Source organism: Plectropomus leopardus, chromosome 21 (genome assembly GCF_008729295.1).
Source record: "Plectropomus leopardus isolate mb chromosome 21, YSFRI_Pleo_2.0, whole genome shotgun sequence".
Taxonomy (NCBI): Eukaryota; Metazoa; Chordata; class Actinopteri; order Perciformes; family Serranidae; genus Plectropomus; species Plectropomus leopardus.
Window position 1 is genome coordinate 9,925,920 of NC_056483.1, and position 18,117 is coordinate 9,944,036.

Sequence of the window (18,117 nt, forward strand, 5' to 3'; positions counted from 1 at the left end):
AACACAGTGAAAGGAATCCCTGCAGTAATGCATATACCTCCAAATGGGATGATGCTCAGAAAGGAAACACTTTTATGTTGTAGTTTAAACAGTGACTGATACCACATTCACTCATTTTTTAATTATTCCTTCACTGTTTTAAATGCACAAAAATGCACAAAAGCACAAGGAGTCATCTTCAAAGAGCCTGTTCTGTTTGATAACAAGTCCCAAACCAAAAGATATTCAAATTACAATTACATAAAACAAAGGAAATGGGGCAGCTGAAACCTGCAAATATTTGGCCAAGACTTTGGCTTGGAACTGAAATATACCAACAATCATTAGGGATGTCCCGATCAAGTCTTTTTTGTCCCCGATCCAATTCTGAGTCATTTAGTATCTGCACATACTGAGTCCTGATCTAATACTTGTATTTACGTAAATAATCCAGCAGCACAGTGCACACTTCAACTATTTTAAAGACATTAAAATCAATAAAGTGTGTGTGCTTGACAGTTTAGTTGCAATGCAAGAAAAAATGTTTGCATCTAAACAGTTCCTTAAGGGTTTTTTTTTTATCTTTTCTTTTTTTTTTTTTTTTTACAAAAATAACAAAGTTAACAAATCTAAAATATTTTATATGGCTCTTATCACAGTTTCACTTGGTGCAGCGTTTGTTTTTCAATCAAATAAAGTAAAGAAAGTAAACTATGTCTTTAAAAATAGCTCTCTAATCCATTAAGTGCAGCATTTGTTTTTTCAACAAGATAAAGTAAACAAACTAAAAAGTGTCTTCAGAAATTGCTCTCAAATCAAGCATTGTAATAAAAGTACATATTGTCGTAAAAGTACAACACTATAGATAGGTAATATAATCACAATTTCAATTCAAAGTAGAGTTATAGCTGAACTTTTACATTCCAAGTCACAACAAATAAAAACTGGTTTTAATTTAGCTTATTACAGCATTATAGTAAAACTTGCTCACTAAAAATTAACAAGAATTTTTATTCCACTTAAAGTGGTCCGGCAGCTTAAGCTGAACATGAAAAAAACAGTTTCTTCTTAATGGAGTAGCAGCCTTACAATAAAACCTGAATATCTGCCACAAATCGTGGTCCCTGTTTACGACACCTGTGTGATGACGAGCGCAAACAAACGATCAGGCGGGGCACGTGCTCAAAATAACCGATGGGACATCCCTAACAACTTATTGGATGGATTGCCATGAAAGTTAGTTCAAACAATCACGACTCTTAATCTGGCACTATCATCATTCATCCAAAAACAGATTATCATGTTTCCACACAAGAGAAAATCCCACCAAGATGGGTGATGATAATTACAGCAGATCGGCTTCCAAAATAATATTTACACCAAAGAGCATCTGCTTCACAATAAACTTGAACATGTGTCTACTCACACACACACATACACACACCCATGCAGAAAATCCAAACAGCTGAGTGGAGTTAGGTAGCATCAGAGGAGCTGACACTTCAGCCTGCGTGTGCTCACTGTGCCGAGGTCCTTGGTGTGTTATGTGTGAGGCCATCAAGGCAATAATAGCACAGTATGATAAAATAAACTCCCATTAAGCCTCCTTACTTCACCACACGGACAGCTGAGGCTGAGGTGAAAATTACAGGCTGTGGGGGGGGCTGTACACTCAGTTACAGCAGATGCCTTTAGTCACACTGACTGACCCTCAGCTGCCCCTCTGGCTTGATTTCCCTACTTATCCGGGAGGATTTATATAAATATACGCATCCTACATGACCTTATGTAACTGACATTCACTCAGTAGCCCAGTTACATTTGAAGTCAAGACACGATTTGCTGATATAAACCACTCAGTTGGCACCCATGTCGTACTGCAGGGTACTAATTGTCCCCGCTGCTGCCATGAACCCTGACACAGAGACGTGGGTGGGTCTGCCCCTGCTTTCCTGCCTCAGTCGCACAGCGGCGTGGGCACTGTGGTGGCGGTGCCAGCCTGCCTGCAGCCCCCAGGGGGAGGAGACGAAGGCCGCTGCTTCTCGAGCGCTCGGCGTAATGAAGGAGATGACAAGCGCGGGGGAATTAACCCACTGAGAGCTCAGGGAGAAATAATGAGGGAGATCTGACTGTTCTGCCGGAGTTATGCAACTGGCAGCAACACGGCCCACGTTGTTTGAGGCTGCGGCGGTTTATTATTTATATATCTTTTTATATTCTCATCTACAACTGTGCGCTGGATGCCAGAGGCTCAGTGACTGATGGGAAATCCTCCTTGCCTGTCTGTTAGTTAAAAAAACGTTTTAATGTCAGTTGAAATTAAAGGCCTGTCTTCAGGCTTCTCGAGTATGGACATGCTCTTACACATGGTGACCCCAGAGATGCTGTCCATGCAGCTGTAAAACTGATCCTGAAAGTTGATCCGGTGAGTGGTTAGTGTGGAAATTAAAGGAGCATTCCGACAATTTAGTATTGATCTTCCATATAATTCATAACCTGCAACATGTCGGTCTCGTTTTCAGTTTTCCAGGGGGCGTTATCAACATCCATAGATCAAAATGCCGTTTTCGCTGTTTTCATTTGAAAATAGTACTTTGACAAACACTCCAACATGAGCTGCAGTTATCTTGGTTGTTTATCGAAAATGCCTCAAAAAAGGCTCCTCTTTACTAAGCTATCAAAGCAACACTATAACACACCAACAATCAGTCGATTGAGGCAGTGGTAGACCAGCTACTCCTGTGTTCAGCAATCAGGTAAAGTTACTGTTTTTTGTCAATGGTGCCTGGAGGGTTGGAAGAGAGCGAAATAACCGCTTTGGCTCCTGTCAAAGAGGACTGTCTGACTGCAAGGTAAAGTGGTAAATATGGAAATATGTTTTGCTGCTGCCCCCGTCCAAAGCTCTATATTGCTTTTGGACTTTACTCCTGTTCTTCTCCAAACTGGAGGCGTGCCAACAGCCATTTACTATAAGTAATGCACCGACTGCAGATAAGTACCTCATACAACCCCACTTTAAAAATTCTGACTATCCCTTAAGTTTTGTTCTCAATTATGAAAGCATCCATGAATGTATCAGGCATCTCAACAACAAATTGCGTGTTTTTCATTAAATCAGATTCATTAAGATGCTGCTTGCTATGAATGGAAAGGAAGTTAACAAGTAGGTCATGTATTTTTGTGTGTGTGTGTCGGTGTGTATTGCCGCTACAGTTTCCCATGCCTCTGCTCTGTGAGAGGCGTTCAACTCTACATTTCCACACACAGCATGTCCTACTTAGTGCCCCTTGAGATTCACAGCTAAACAGTATTCACCTTTACCCCTGGAGAGGCAGAGAAAATGCCTCTTTGTCTCTTTTACAGCCCGCATACTCATGTATTGCTTATTTCTTGCTCGTCTTTTTAAAAATGCATAAACCTTTTATGCTCTTCTGTCAAACATCTGACAAACAGGCACGCAGCATAATTCAGGAAGGGTGACAGAAAATCATTACGGACAAAACCTGATCTCCCTTTTAGATAGCCAATTACTGGTGATGAATGCCAGCCAGAAGAGGGCAAAATATGCAGAAAGGCCACCCTTGTCAGAGCCAGGGTGGGTACCTGCCTGCAACCCAAGAGACACACAGATGCTATTTGAGCACTTTCTCCTGCCCTCTTGTCTTGACACACACACTCGACTCCTTCCTCCTTGACCCCTACCTTTCTCTGATTGTATTGATCTGTTTTGACAACGTCCGTTTGGCCAGATGGATGCTCAATTAATCCTAGCTTGTGGCCTCATCGAATCTGTGCTCAACAGCCCCTTTAGAGATGGGCTTCGGAGCAGCAGCATCCAGGCTGCCGCGGCCAAGTGGCGGGCAGTCCTTTTTCTCCGAAGGGATTGTGACTTTTGGAGCATTAATAATGGCCTTCACTCATTCACGGCCACTGAATCCCAATGTGTCGAGATATACAGGAAAGGCATGAGTGATGTAATCCTGCAACAATGCTGCACGTTTAAATCTAAGCACGACAAGCATGCACCAGAGGAGCGTCTGTCGTTTGTCTTCTGTACTCAATTAGACGAAGTTTGAAGAACTGAAAGTAACTGACAGCTGCAGTCCATTAAGCTAAAAGCTGAAAATGGACACAAGACGTTTAGTATGAATGGAGCTCTTCTGTTATGCTGCACTAAAATGTATATTTTCTCATTCAGATCAATACAAACAACATAAGAACAGGATGGCGGTCGACTGGGCAGAATGTCATTTTATAAAGAACCTACTTGCAATCTAACTGTGATAGTCTCTTCAAAGCCCATGCCGGTCATTTTGAAGTAGAGTTTGCTCCAAAACAAGCAACCTCAGCATATGAGCTACACTTGAGGCAACATTCAAACATAAAACTTTCCCACAGTGCTGTCAAACATACAGTCCAAAGCACACAGACATGAAAAGAGGCCCAGAAAAACCCAAACCATGCTGCACAGCAGAACCAACTAACAAAACACTCGGAGCAGAGAAATGTTTCTGATGTGCTGCAGGCACATATACATTCCTCGAAACCAGCAAATCACAAGGCATTACATAAAAAGAGGAATAAAAACTTAAAATTCATACAGCACCCTCACTGAATAAATGATAGCTCACAATACGTAGGCTTAAACAAACATTTCACTAAATGATCGTGCAAATCTATTTACTATAACATAGTATAGGTCCATCCAACCGTCTACCTTAAATTTTCATTTTTTTGGTGGGAGTGGGCTGGGGGGGAAATACAGTATTATTTTATATAAAGGACAAGGCTACTTTTATTCTCTCTTTTTTTGGCCTTCCACATCTCACTTGAAAAGATCCACACCGGCAATGTTTTGGGCCTTTGTCAAATGCTTTCACCCTACCCTGGCTCACTGTTGCTGTTCAATCTGAAAAACAAAATTATTTTTACTCAAAAAATGTAAATACATTATTTGTTTGGAACTATTTTCAGTGAATTAATTTATGCACTACAGCAGCAGGACAGTGCATGTTCTGCTGACTCAAAATGAACAGTGATTGTTTTCATCATAATGAAGCAACATGGCACCCAGGCAGTGCAACAGTGTGGTTTACTGATGTGTTTTTCAAAGTTAGGAGCTGGATCAAAACCTCGTGGATCTAAGGGTTCGACTTCTGGACATATAAACTGTCAGTATATCAACAATACAGTCTGTGAAAATACTTATAAACAAGCAAAAGGATGTTAAAGCACTATTTGAAACTGGAAGCCAGCACAGACTTCAGAGCAGTAGTGACATGAACTCTTTTCTTTTTTCCAGTTAAAATGGCATTCTGAGTGATGGTTTAAGTATTCACAGTCAGCCAGCAGGAGTGCAGAAAGAGTCAACCCACACTATTTTCCCCTGTGGCCTCTCGGGGGACGGATTGCAGTGCGATTGCATCTCCTCCACTGTGTCTCACAATCCATAGATCTTTACAGGCTGCCTGGTAATTAAGGGCTACTTTGCTGATTTTAAACTTGAATCTTTATTGTCAGCGGATGTGAAAATCTGACATAAATCTTACTAATGCATTCTGTGTCTCAAGAGATAACACTCATTGGCTCTAGAAAAACCCCTCTGCCAACTGTAACATTTTATCAAAAGAAAATTGACATTTTTATAATGTTGTCAGGATCAAAGTCCACCACTGAGGAAATGTTTAAGGCTTACAGGGCTTAAACTCAGCTAGCTTAGCAATGTGGTCTCTTCCCCACTCATCATATTTTGCCATTTGGGCAGAACCCTACTGTTGTTATACTAACACAGCATTTTGCATTGTATCTTGATGCAACAAAACTACTTGGCTCTGGTTTGGAAAAGATTGCGAATGTTTCTAAAGAAACACTCAGCTTTGAGCGGCACAAACATAGCTGGCAAGACAATAAATGTGACTGAAAAGGCAGCAGTGTGATGCTACAAAACACACAGCTTTTGGTAGCACAAATGCGGCTGGAAAAGCAGTGGTGTGTCAACACTGAACACCTGGCTTTAAGTGGTATAAATGTGGCTGGAAAGGCAGTCGTATGTCATAGCAACAACACCTGGCTTTTAAACACACAAACACAGCTGGAAAGTCAGCCGTGTCACTACAAAACACCCTAGTTTTAGTGGCAAAAATACAGCTGCAAAAGCAGTGGTGTGTCACTACAAAATATCTACTTTTGAACTGCACAAATGCCACAACCGATGTTGTTGTTTGCTGGTCTCAAACACTGGTCTCCTTGGTCAAAGTCCTGTGTTTATTCGACCCACCTAAACACCCCTAGCAGACTTTCATGCTTTTCAAACTGTGTCTGTTAATCTGAGCATTTAATACTAGTGCGGATGGCTTTACATTGAAGTTGGTTGTAAGCCTGGTGCTTCTCACACAGGGTGTGCTCCTTTTCCTACAGCCAGGGCACAATCTGTCAATAAGTAACCAGCAGTGATGGAGGAGCATGGATCTGCCAGAATGTTTTTTTGTTTTTTGTTTTTTTAGATATTAAGATTTTTAATATAAGGTAACATTTAGGATTAATTTAACATCAGTCTAATTTTGGAGTTTTCCTAAAAACATTTTTTACTACTACAGCTTTATGGACATAGGAGCATCATCAATTTTCAACTCTTGGCAAGAAAGCAAATTGGGCCATTTCCCAAAATGTTAAACTATTAATTTAATTGCCTCTTAATTATATATATTAAGCCTGTAAAAACATTAGCATAATGGCTTTTTCTCTTGACAGTAGTTCAAAAATGCTAACAGCTAGCGCTTTTTTAGTATAAATGGAATAACTGGCACAAAAATGACATCATCAGAGAGGTATGGACATCGACTACAATTTTAGGCATTGCTTCAAAGTTAAACCAAGAGACTGATACATCAACACACACCTAAGGGAGCCACTACTGGTTATTGAATGTCTATGAGCTCATACATAATTTGAAATTCAGATTTGGTGAGTCCATTGTAGTTACACCAGACACACTATGTGCAGAGCAACAACAAAAAGTTACTACGCCAATTTGGCTACTTGAAACATTTCACTGCCTCTCATTATGGGATGATTGTAAAATACATTAATTAATACAGCTTCCACTTCAGGCATGTTCTTCCACACACTGAGGCCAGTCCCGCACATACAGTTAACAAGCTTATCAGTCAAGGGGCTTAGGCTTGGAAGAAAAACATTTAACTCTTCCCTATAAGCTGCCCAGTATGGCATTGGACTAAAGTAATGAAGATGTGACCAACACTCCAACACTTCCCTGGAGGTGCAGATAATCAGCTTTTCTGAGCAGCATTGGCTGAAATAGGCTCATAAATCTGTAATAAGGACCTGCGCTTCCCAGTCCAGATTTTCTCTCCTTCATTCTCTCTGTCAAAATGGTGCACTGAATATTGACTTCACTGTACGCTCATAGCAATCCAATGTGCTTCTCAAGAGAGGTTGTGAATGACATGCTCAAAATATATCTCGGAGATCTGTGCCACCTACGGCCGAATAAAAGATCCTAATCCTCCTCTACACTCCAGTCTGGTCATGACAGCAAAGTGCTGTACACAGCAGAGTGGCAGGTTGTGCCAGGGACTCCGAGCCAGCCAAAACTCACAGTAGCTACCCTCCCTGACTGTGCCGCACACACCCCTGCAGGTGTGGTCCACACATCATAAACACTTTATTAATGTACAGCAGCATGTTCCAGGAATAACCTCAAAAGCCAAGTGTGCATGAAATCACAGGGCTTTCTTCAGATTAATATATAATTACAGCTTCTGTGTTTTTTCTAATTTTCTTTTTGGCAATGCAAAGAGTTTCTTACCAACAAGCCTTTGAGGGAATCATCTCAACATGCCATTAATATACATAAATCCCCTGCCTGCTGCTCCTCCTCGTCTGTGCCTCTACTGAAATTATATGTTTCATCACCGTGAGAGACATTCACATGTTGTAGGACAGACGAAGTACCTTGACCGCAGTGTTTTTAAGAGGCTGGAGGTTAATGGGCTCTGTGACGCTGTCTTGTAGCAGCCTTGAGCTGCCATTGAAGTAATGACAGGGAAAATGTCATTATGTCTGTGCAGGAGAATGCTTATTACTCAGCCTCAGCCAGGAAAACCACACATGCAATCAAAAAAATATACAGTTAGTATCTGTTGTTTGTCTCCAGTTTGTGACTTAAAAAAGCAAACAGGCTTTGCAACGACTCCAGGGAGAATTCTACAAAACTATACTGCTGCACTGGATCACATTTAAAGACTAATAAGACAGTGATATTCTATATTTTCATTATTGTGAACAAATTCCATGAAAAGATCAAAACCAAAAATGAACTGATCTCACTGACAAGTGCTGTCTGAGAACCTAAAGCCTGATATTTTATTCCTCCTATTATAGTGCCATAGATTCCATTGTACTGGGCAACATCTTCTCTTTTTCATTACCATGAACATGGAGTCAACTTACTTCCTGATGGTGCAAGCCCACTATATGCTACTATAAGCAACCAGAAACTGTCTCCTATCCACTGTGTATTGGAAGCAACTGACTCGCTGCAGAAAGCTTGCTGGGATACATGTGATGCAGAGCCAAGACATCAAATCAGACATTCTTAATTCACACCAAGACAGCCAATCTAGCTGAAGCTATAAGTGACCAGCCGGGCAGGGTGGACACAAGTTTATGTGAATTTGCATGTAGCGGGCATGCACCATGAGGGTATGCTAAAGCATGAGCTAATGTAAGCGGACTACTATCAAGATATTTGTGTTGAATGTGGGCAGTGATGGCTGTGAAACACACAGAAAGCTAATAAATACTGCAAAATATGACATTACAGGTACATGTTCCATTTTTTAATGTTCCATGCCTGCGTCCCAACTCAAGCCAGCCAAGCAGTAACTCTAATATGCATTTTGCAGTTTTTATGGACAATGTCATAAAAATATCAACTGGTTAATCACAGCAACAACTGATATCTCCTCCACACTCTTAGCTACTGGTTGGGGTTCATCAGTCAGAGTTCACCAAAGTTGAACTCCACACAATGCAAATACGTAAATTTGCTGAGATTTATCTGCCCCTCTGCTTGCACTCAATGGAAAATATCAGGAGGTGAATATTTGCCAGTGTTTATTTCTCTCATGTATGACTGTGCCATAATGATGGTAACACTAACACACTTGATTACAGAATGTGTATGAATCCGCAGCTGAAAACAGTCCCCAAGAAACTGACTATTTATTCTTTCCAAAATAATCTTTGCTAAGAATTACAGTGCCCAGCTTTTTTGGGGAATTGCTGACCCTTTAAGAAAAGAAATTATATGTCTGTGACATGTTTTTAAAGTCCTTATAGGAACAAAAGAGTTCGGGGTTGGGAGAATAAGGCAGCTGCTGATACACTTTGTTGGTTTCTTTTCATGGCAATTGTTAACCATAAGAAAAATACAGAATAACACCTGACATATACACTTTAAAAGTGCAGTAAGCAGGTGAAGAAAGATTATTAATTCCCAGGTCTTCAAATACTGATGCTTTGGGTTGGTAGTCAGACCAAACCACCACCCTAAAGTGTCTGTATTTGATGACCTGGGAATGAGACTCAACAATCAACTCTTTTTCCACAGAATTGCATACTGCACCTTTAAAGGCTTTTGTAATGAAGATGAATAATCTAATGAAGACAAATATCATAACTCAGAAATGTGAAGCAAAATATATGTCATTGCTATCAACAGCCATCTATTCACAATTTGTGTACGGCCACAAGAGTATGGGGAGCCAAATTATTTTTAAAAAATAATTAGGTGTCAGCCAGAAGCTCAAGCAGCTAAACACATAAACACATAATCTGTTTCAGTCAAGTGTCTATTGTCACTCACACTGCATCACTGAAGAGCTAAACTCAGATTTGACCTAATCTGATTAAGGTAAACAGCTCGTCCATTGATACCTGTCGGACTGAAGTTATCAGAGCAAAGCCTCGAGGATTTGCGGAGTGAGACAGAGGCTGGCCGCCCTGTGCGTTGTTAGTCCAGTCATTACATTTCATTGCATCAGATCCTGAAAAGTAAACGTCTGCCAAATGAAAAGCCTCATTTGGGTTTGGAGAGAAAAAAATGCTGTTTTTTCAGCCTTCTATGTGCTTGTTCGTGAGAAATATGAGGCCTTAAATTAGTAAAACATGGCTGTTCTGTTTAAGAAAACCTACATTTTGATAGCAAAAACTGTCTAGCCTTGTATATCATCCTGACTCGGTTGACTTTGTACTGATACATGCACTCTGTCTGAGGAAAGAAACCACCCACATTATGATTCCAACCCTCACCTCATTTAACATAATCCATAATGCATAAAGATATAATCTCCACCTGACCAAATGTCTAAAAAAACTCGGCTCTAATGAGTTACTACGTCTTTGCTTGGAATGAAACTGATAGGACTCTGAAAATAGCCCGCCCGTGCTCTGAAATATTCAGCATGTGAGTGAGTGAGTGTGAGTGTGAGTGTGTGTGTGTGTGTGTGTGTGTATGTGTGTGTAACCGTTTGTGGCTTCAGTGCAGCCCGAGCAGGTCACAGAGTAACTGTCCTGGACAACAAGCGCTGTTTGTTGTCTGCTTCGACACAGCCAGTAGTGAAGAGCAGGGACTCCATTCAGGAAGCTCCCTGGTGATACTTTGTGTGTTTCACAGCGGCCGTCTGAGTGTGAGTCCTCTCTGGTCAGCGAGTGACCCTGGATTTTATCCCGCCAGATTAATTGTCAGATTCCACATGTCATCTGGGATTTACTGTTCAAGCAGGATGTTGCAGAACAAGAAAGTGTGGGAATTTCTGTGTGAGCGATTTAAAATGTGCGAAAAGCAACATTTTGGTTTTTACAGATTTCCTTGGTGACGTGACTTCAGTCAGTGATGAAGCTGAGTGTTTGCCGTTAGTGATCGCTGATTTGTTTATGATGGTTTTAATCATCAAAGCGGCACACGAGATTAGAGGGAGCTGATGAGGAAAAAGAAACATTGCAAACATACTGTAAATCACAATTTATCCATGATTAAGCAGGTGGAGAAGTTTCAAGCAAGACAACAAGTTCATATCTTCATTTCATGACAGCCGGCCGGGAGGTCAGTGAGTCAGAGTGGTTCGTGTCGCTCAGCAGAGGGTGATGCAGGAAGGTGACCTTTCCTCCACTGGGTGCAGCAGGAAGTTGTGGTCCCTCCGGCCTCCAGGCACCCTGTGGCTCCATGCTATGGTTGCCCTCCTGCTGCGATCTCGCATTGACACCTGTGCATCCCACGTGTGTGTGTACTCTACACTACACAGCCAGATTTTCTTGTGCTGGACTCAAATAAATAAAAAAAGCGTAACTGTCTGGCTAGTGAAAAACCCTCTCCCTCAAAGTTAATGAAAACTGGAAAGCTCCTGACTCATGAGGGGGATTTGTCGTCGTTGATGTCATCCACACATGGCGAAGCGGCGACTCTTGTGCAAAACAACAGAGAGAAAATGTGTTTCCGTTCAGCCTCTGTAATCTGTAGAGCAGCTGTTGAGCTGTTGTTTTCAGGCACTTCTTTTTTTACACATCTGGAGGTTTTTGACCATGTAAACATATGTTGGCGACAATGTAATGATTATTATTTTTATCATTAAGCACTGTGCAAGGAAGCTGATGATAAACAATAGTTTTTTTTTTACCTTAGAGGCACAACCTTTTACTGCGTTTGTTGCATCAGTGAGGTGGTTTTATTCAAAGATGGACAAAAATAAATAAATGTGGACAAATAAATATGTAAACATACCCTCTGCAACATTGATTGAGGGATTTCCATATGCACAAGTATGATAAACAATGGGGTTTTTTTTACTGTAGAGGAACAAAATTTCACAGTTTGTTGTTTCACTAAGTTGGTTTTATTCTAAGGTGGACAAATTAAGCAAAATATGTGTGTATCCAATGTTATTCTGGCTTTTAGAATAATAGATGTGTAAACAAACCTTCTGCAAAAAAGATGAAGGAACTTCCACATGCACAATTATTTGCTTAAGGGAGGTGGTTTCATTCTAAGGTGGAAAAACTATATGGAAATATATGTGTGCCCAACGTTATTCTGGCTTTTAGACTAATAAATATGTAAATAAACCTGCAGCAACGATGAAGGGGCTTTCACGTGCACAATTATGTAAAATACAACATAAAATGTGCTTCGAAAAAAATCATATCCAAAACTGCTGTTTTGATGGTGCTACTGGTAGTATAGCAGGCATTTTACAGTACCAGTGATGCATACAGGGATGTCGCCAGTGTAAGGGAAAACGAGTACCCGCCCCCTGTAGTAAACCCAGCTCACTCAGAAAATACCAGTCGCAAAATGGTTAAGATTTGAAATGAGGTCTGGTTTGGCTAAAATAAAGCCCCCCAGCAATAAAGTTACTCCAGACGTGATCTATATTGACAGGCTGGCTGAGGGCTCTGCCTCTTAATGTTTCTGTGCTTCAGCTGAACAATGGAGGTTTTCCGTCGATACTCTCTGGCTTTGCTGTTGAGCCCCAGTCTCCTCTCTGCACTGAGGGCTGCAGATCAGATTTTGGCAACGTAAATAATCTACGGCAGGAAATCAAATTAAAATAGCGTGTGTCATTTCTTTTGCAATTCCCTTACCTTTATCTTGACTCGACGAAATGCTCTCCTCCTCTTTCGGATTTGCAACCTGTGTTATTATGGACGTGTTGTCCATGGAAACGAGATGTTATGCACCTTCGGCTACACCGTTTTATTCCTTGGCAAACATTACCAAGCGCACTACAGTCCCCTGGCTGTGCACGGGCTAAAGCGTCCGCTCTTTGCAGCATTAAAATCCCATTTTAATCGAAGCATGCAGTCCCATTCCCCCGGAGCTTACAAACAAGACGGAAATCAGTGAGAGGAAGCGTCCGAACATGTGAGGTGACAGTCCGATGTGCATGAGACAAACAAAGCGTCAGTCCTGCATTGAAGTCGTGTGTGTCCGCTGTTGCAGGCAGCATAGCACCGCCACCCCGCCTGCTGCTGCTGCTGCTGCTGCTGCTGCTACTGTACGCTCCGGCTTCAGTCCACGCTCTACAATATCAACTGCGTGATACGGTTACAGTGTTTACCCAGAGATGGCGACCGTCCTCCTGCCACAGGGCCACGCAAGCTACAACAACAACACGCCTTCAATATTTCTATTATCCTGCTCAGTCCGGGCTGAAAAAAACCTCACAGTCCGCCCACAGCTCAGTGTTTGTTGGTATTCTGATCCTTAAAGCGTTATAGGCTCAGCACAGATTTACAGGAAATGATTTCACGTTTACTGAGGTAGGATGTATTTTTACAGACGCTTCAAAGCCAAAATATTTTTTAAAAAAAAATGTTTAATGATTATTTGCTACATGCTTTTTGTTTTTTCTTTCTTTTTTTCTAAGGTCAAGAGTTCACCAATTCCATTAAAGAAAAAAAAATCTTAATTTTTCATAAATTCATTTACTTTTTTCTTTTTTTTTTTTTTACATTTTCTTTATTCAATTATCAGCTAATATATATTTTGGAGAATTTCATTTTTCTGTATGATTGTATCATTGATTGTTTCAAAGAATTTCAAAAAATGCTTAATAATAATAATAATTAAAAAAAAATAAATTAAAAAATTATGACAATTCTGTTATAAAACAATCCAATTGTAAAGACAAAAATGTATGTCTGTATGTCTTGATACAGAGGACATGACCTTGGTGTTCTTAATGGTGGCTACAGTATGGTGGCCTTGAGGGTAAAAAACAAAAATATTTTACATTTTACATTTCACAAAAAAACAACAATATTTCACAAAACACAATGATATTTCACAAAGCACAGTGGCATTGTTTTGTGAAATGTTGTTTTCTGATATGTTGCTGTGTTTTGACCCTCAGGGCCACCACCCTGTGCAACACACCTAAAAGCAGATCTAATGAAATTTCAATATGGCCAAGTGGGATATCCAAATCACAGGAGCTACAAAAGGTAAAATGTGTCACAACATACCATCATAAATAAAGCATTGCAGTGCTACAGAATTGCTTCAGAGAAGCCCTGGGACTATGTGACACACAACACATGACTGGCAAATTTCTATGGATTTAACACATCTTTAATGAAATGATCAATATATAAAATTTTGTCTATTTTGTGTTTGTAAAAGGGTAGTTTTTTTGTTTGTTTTTCTGACAAAGCAATTTTTGAAAAATATATAAGTAACATTTTTAAGGGGCACTCAATGAATTATTGCATTTTCATAACACAAGAGACTTATTCGTATCACTTTCTAATAACACATAAATGACATTATTAATGGTGAATCAATCGTTCACAAATACGTTCGACATAATTAAAGGCCACTAATGAGTCCTGCATTAATATTGAGCCTATATTTCACATTATGGAATTCAAGAGTAATGTTTCTCGCAGACCCTTCCTTGTAAATGTCTATAATACTCTGTTACGCAGGGTTTTGGTTAAAAATGATTACTCTCCAAGTCCAAACTAAGGCAGCCCTAATGACATCATCATGACATCATCTGGGTTATTTTCTGAGACTTGACAAAGTTCCTCCAGAGGAACTGATTTCACCTGTGCGGTAAAATCAGTGAATTGCCCCTTTAATCTATTGTCTACACCATTCAGTCTAGTCCCCATCTCTTGAACTGATACCCACCTGCGCACTGCAAACTGACCCCTCCCCATGCACTGATAAGCAAACATTATTCACGCTATTTCAGCATCAGTGGACCGTAGAATAACAACAAGGGAGATAAAGTGGTTTTCTGGTGCGTTGCCAGCAGTGACGTGTCTGAGTGTTTGTCCCTCTTCACCTTTGCTGTCACTTTAATGTAGTTGAGACCCAAATGGTCCTAAATGACCCCACCTGAGAGACAAGCGCATGATGGCACATGGACAGGAGAAAAACAGCCGTAAGTGCAGGCTGTCATCTGTTGATGCTGCTCATAATTAGTATGTAATCTCCCTGCCGACATGATGCTCTCAGTGTGGGTCAGTGCCGCCGTCCTGATGTTTACAATAACGCACGGGTACAATTGACTCCAGGACACAAGTCTCTGAGCCACTTTACACAATCACTTCTCACCACTTGACACTCGGTCTCAGGTTACTTTGTCATGACTGCATGGCCACTTGAAATCTGATGACAATGAGCCTGTATGTGGTTACTTAAAATAGATTAAAGTAATAATTTCTTACAGGGGGAACCAGAATGAGACAGAGAAAAAGCAAACATTTCTGCATCAGTGCTGTCTTAATTACTTGCACAAGGAAGTTGGGGGTTAAGCATTATCAATAATGATAATAATAAGATTGTTATCATACTTTATTTAAACTTAAAAACTATAAAGATGTCAATTTTTGTTAAATCACCCTTTGTAAAGTTGTAGCAGTCTTCTTGGTGTCTTTTAAGGTTCAGTGTGTAGGATTTTTTGACATCTAGTGGTGAGTTCGCGAAACTGAAACTTCTCCTGAGAGAAGCTTCGGTGGCCGACGCAAAAAGTGGAAATGGGTCGTGAAATTAGAAATTTTCTTCAAATAATGGAAAGATTTCTTAAAATAATGAGTTTGTATCTCAAAACAATGAGAGCTTTCTTAATATATTCTGTTAATGTTTCAAACTAATGAGGAAAAACACAAAGTCATTATTTTAGGAAACTAAGTCAGAATTTTGAGATAACTCATTATTTTAGGAAAGTGTGCCATTATAATGACTTACAAGTTGTTGTTTTATATAAGTAATATGAGTATTGAGTTTATTTAATGCCCCCTAGTGGCTAAAATCAATCACTGCAGGTTTAAAATATGAAAAAGCAGTGTCAGGTCACATATATGTTTTACAACCAAAAAGTTGTTCTTTTTAATTATGCTACAATCTATAAAACCCTGTTAAATGCATTAATAAATTCTATGATTACAACCTTTCATGGACGTATTATGTTTTAGCACAATGGATTGAATCTGTTTTCTGGTTCATCACATAAATATTAGATGAAGCTGTTCACTCTCCCAGTTCTCTTGCATGCAAAATATCTGGTTGTATATTAAGACCATTCAGTTGAAAGGAAAACTGAGAAGGCAAAAGCGGTTAAGAACGAACGGTTTGTGTGGTTGTCATCTGGATGTTAGACTGAACACAGCATTTAAGAGCCTATTGGGAACGCTGATAATTGCCCTTTCAAAAATCACAGCTGCAGGGCACAAACATTTCCTCACCCTCTTGTTGGTAAAGGGAGTGGTGAGTGTCAAAGGGATAAAGAAAAAACCCCACACATAATGAACCAACCCTAACTTAAAGACATGAGGCTAAACACGGGAGTTTTCACTTCTTGATCATTGACATCAAACACTGTTGGCCCCTGACATTTCTCTTTCCCCTGAGCGACATATTTCGGTTGATGAATAATTAAAACGAATATGGTCTTGATATCAACTTTGATAGGACACAGATGATCTTTTTCACCGCCTTCAACTACATCTGGTGTGCTGTCAGACTGCAGAGTCCCTGAATGTTTTATGAACGTGGGTGTAGTTCAGTAAGGAATTGGAATCGCATAATCCTCTTTCTGCATGGGCCTCTTTTCACCTCGTTTCCTCAAGATGTCGAGCCTTCAAGGTCCACCACACATAAACAATGACATGGTGAATCTTGTACAGGGACGCAGCTCAGTACAGGAATGGAAGTGACTTACAATGTGAAGCAATACATTTTGTAGTAAAAGTTTTTGTGTTTTGAGCAGAAAAAATATTGTGATTACATAACGTTAATCATTAAACTGTAAAATATAAAAAAAACTAAAAAGTGTTTCATGATAACACTAGTTTAGAATGCCAGTTTTAGAAGATCTGGATACGACTTAAAGGACAGAATCAATCAAAGGTTATAAAGACGGGGAAAAAAAATCACAAATACAGACAAAAATGTTCTAACTGGGCTGATATCTGCATAGTACAATTCCCTCTAATAGACTTCAGATCATTTGCAGATTAAAAATATATGTCCAACTAATCTTTTGCTGTCAAGTTATGTTCAAATTGTAAATATGATGTGCAAAATGATCAATAAAACACTGACTGGACATTTTGGCTGTATATTTGCGTCTGTACAAGCGTCAAAGAATCAGACATTAGTTTGCTTGTAGCGCCACCTTGTGGTATAGATATGGATGAGCTGGAAGCTGTTTAAAAGAGCCTTCTTTGTAAAATGGACGCATTTAGAAAAATTATGTAACATATATGCTGTGTATTTAATCCCTACTGTAAAATATGCATTAATAATTGCAATGAAATACATTCAAATTCAACATTAATGTCATCAATATGATGCTGAGTGAGACATCTGTTCACAGGCATTTTGTTTGCTGTTAAAAGATGATTTTTATATTATCGACGCTTCTTATGCTGCCACTGATTTTCTTTTTCATTCTCTCTTTGATTGCTCTAATTCTTTAGATTTTAATAGACGACACAAAAGCATAATAAAGGCTGTGGGGTTTTTTTAAAACGGAGGCTGACAGGAGGTCTGTTTTTGACTGGTCTAAGGGTCCCTCTCGAGGAAATGTGTCAAACACTTTATGTCCTGAATTTTGGTGTTTTCTGTGGACCAATATTAAGTGGAAATGTCTTTATGCAAATCAAAACACAACAATTGTATTTTGCATCATTTTAAAATCTGTTGGCTAAAGATAGGTTTTTCTTTTTTTTAAGATTAGATTACTATTTTTGGACAGTCCACATTTGTTTTTTCTATAATAACATTTCATTTTATATTATTGTGCAAATAAAAGTATCTCAAAATGTTGTCATATCTTGGTGCAAGCTTTTTTTTTGTACATTTTTAACAAAATGGCCATTTTAACAAACGGTGAGGACTCAGTGTCCCCAGTGTGAATGAAAGCTATGGACACAGGTGTAAATAATGAGATGAAATATACCTGAATTCCATTCGGCTGCTTCAGTTTTAAGGTCCTGGTGTTGTTCGTGCTGGCTCACTGTCGCAGCTTACTGGGACACTTCAACAGCACAGTCATCGTTAGTGTTATTAGTAACACCTGTGCTTTTCCTACCATGACAAGTCAA

General features: G+C 39.7%; 1 protein-coding gene across 2 annotated transcripts in view; it reads right to left on the minus strand.

Moving 5' to 3' along the window:
• The window catches only part of ctdspla (CTD (carboxy-terminal domain, RNA polymerase II, polypeptide A) small phosphatase-like a), a 35,627-nt gene extending 22,726 nt beyond the window's left edge, over positions 1-12,901 (minus strand). For both annotated transcript variants that reach the window (XM_042510476.1, XM_042510475.1), the window contains exon 1: positions 12,643-12,901. In XM_042510476.1, the coding sequence (XP_042366410.1) occupies positions 12,643-12,718 (76 nt within the window). In that variant the 5' untranslated portion in view covers positions 12,719-12,901. The remainder of the gene's footprint in view (positions 1-12,642) is intronic.
• Positions 12,902-18,117: the final 5,216 nt, after the last annotated feature.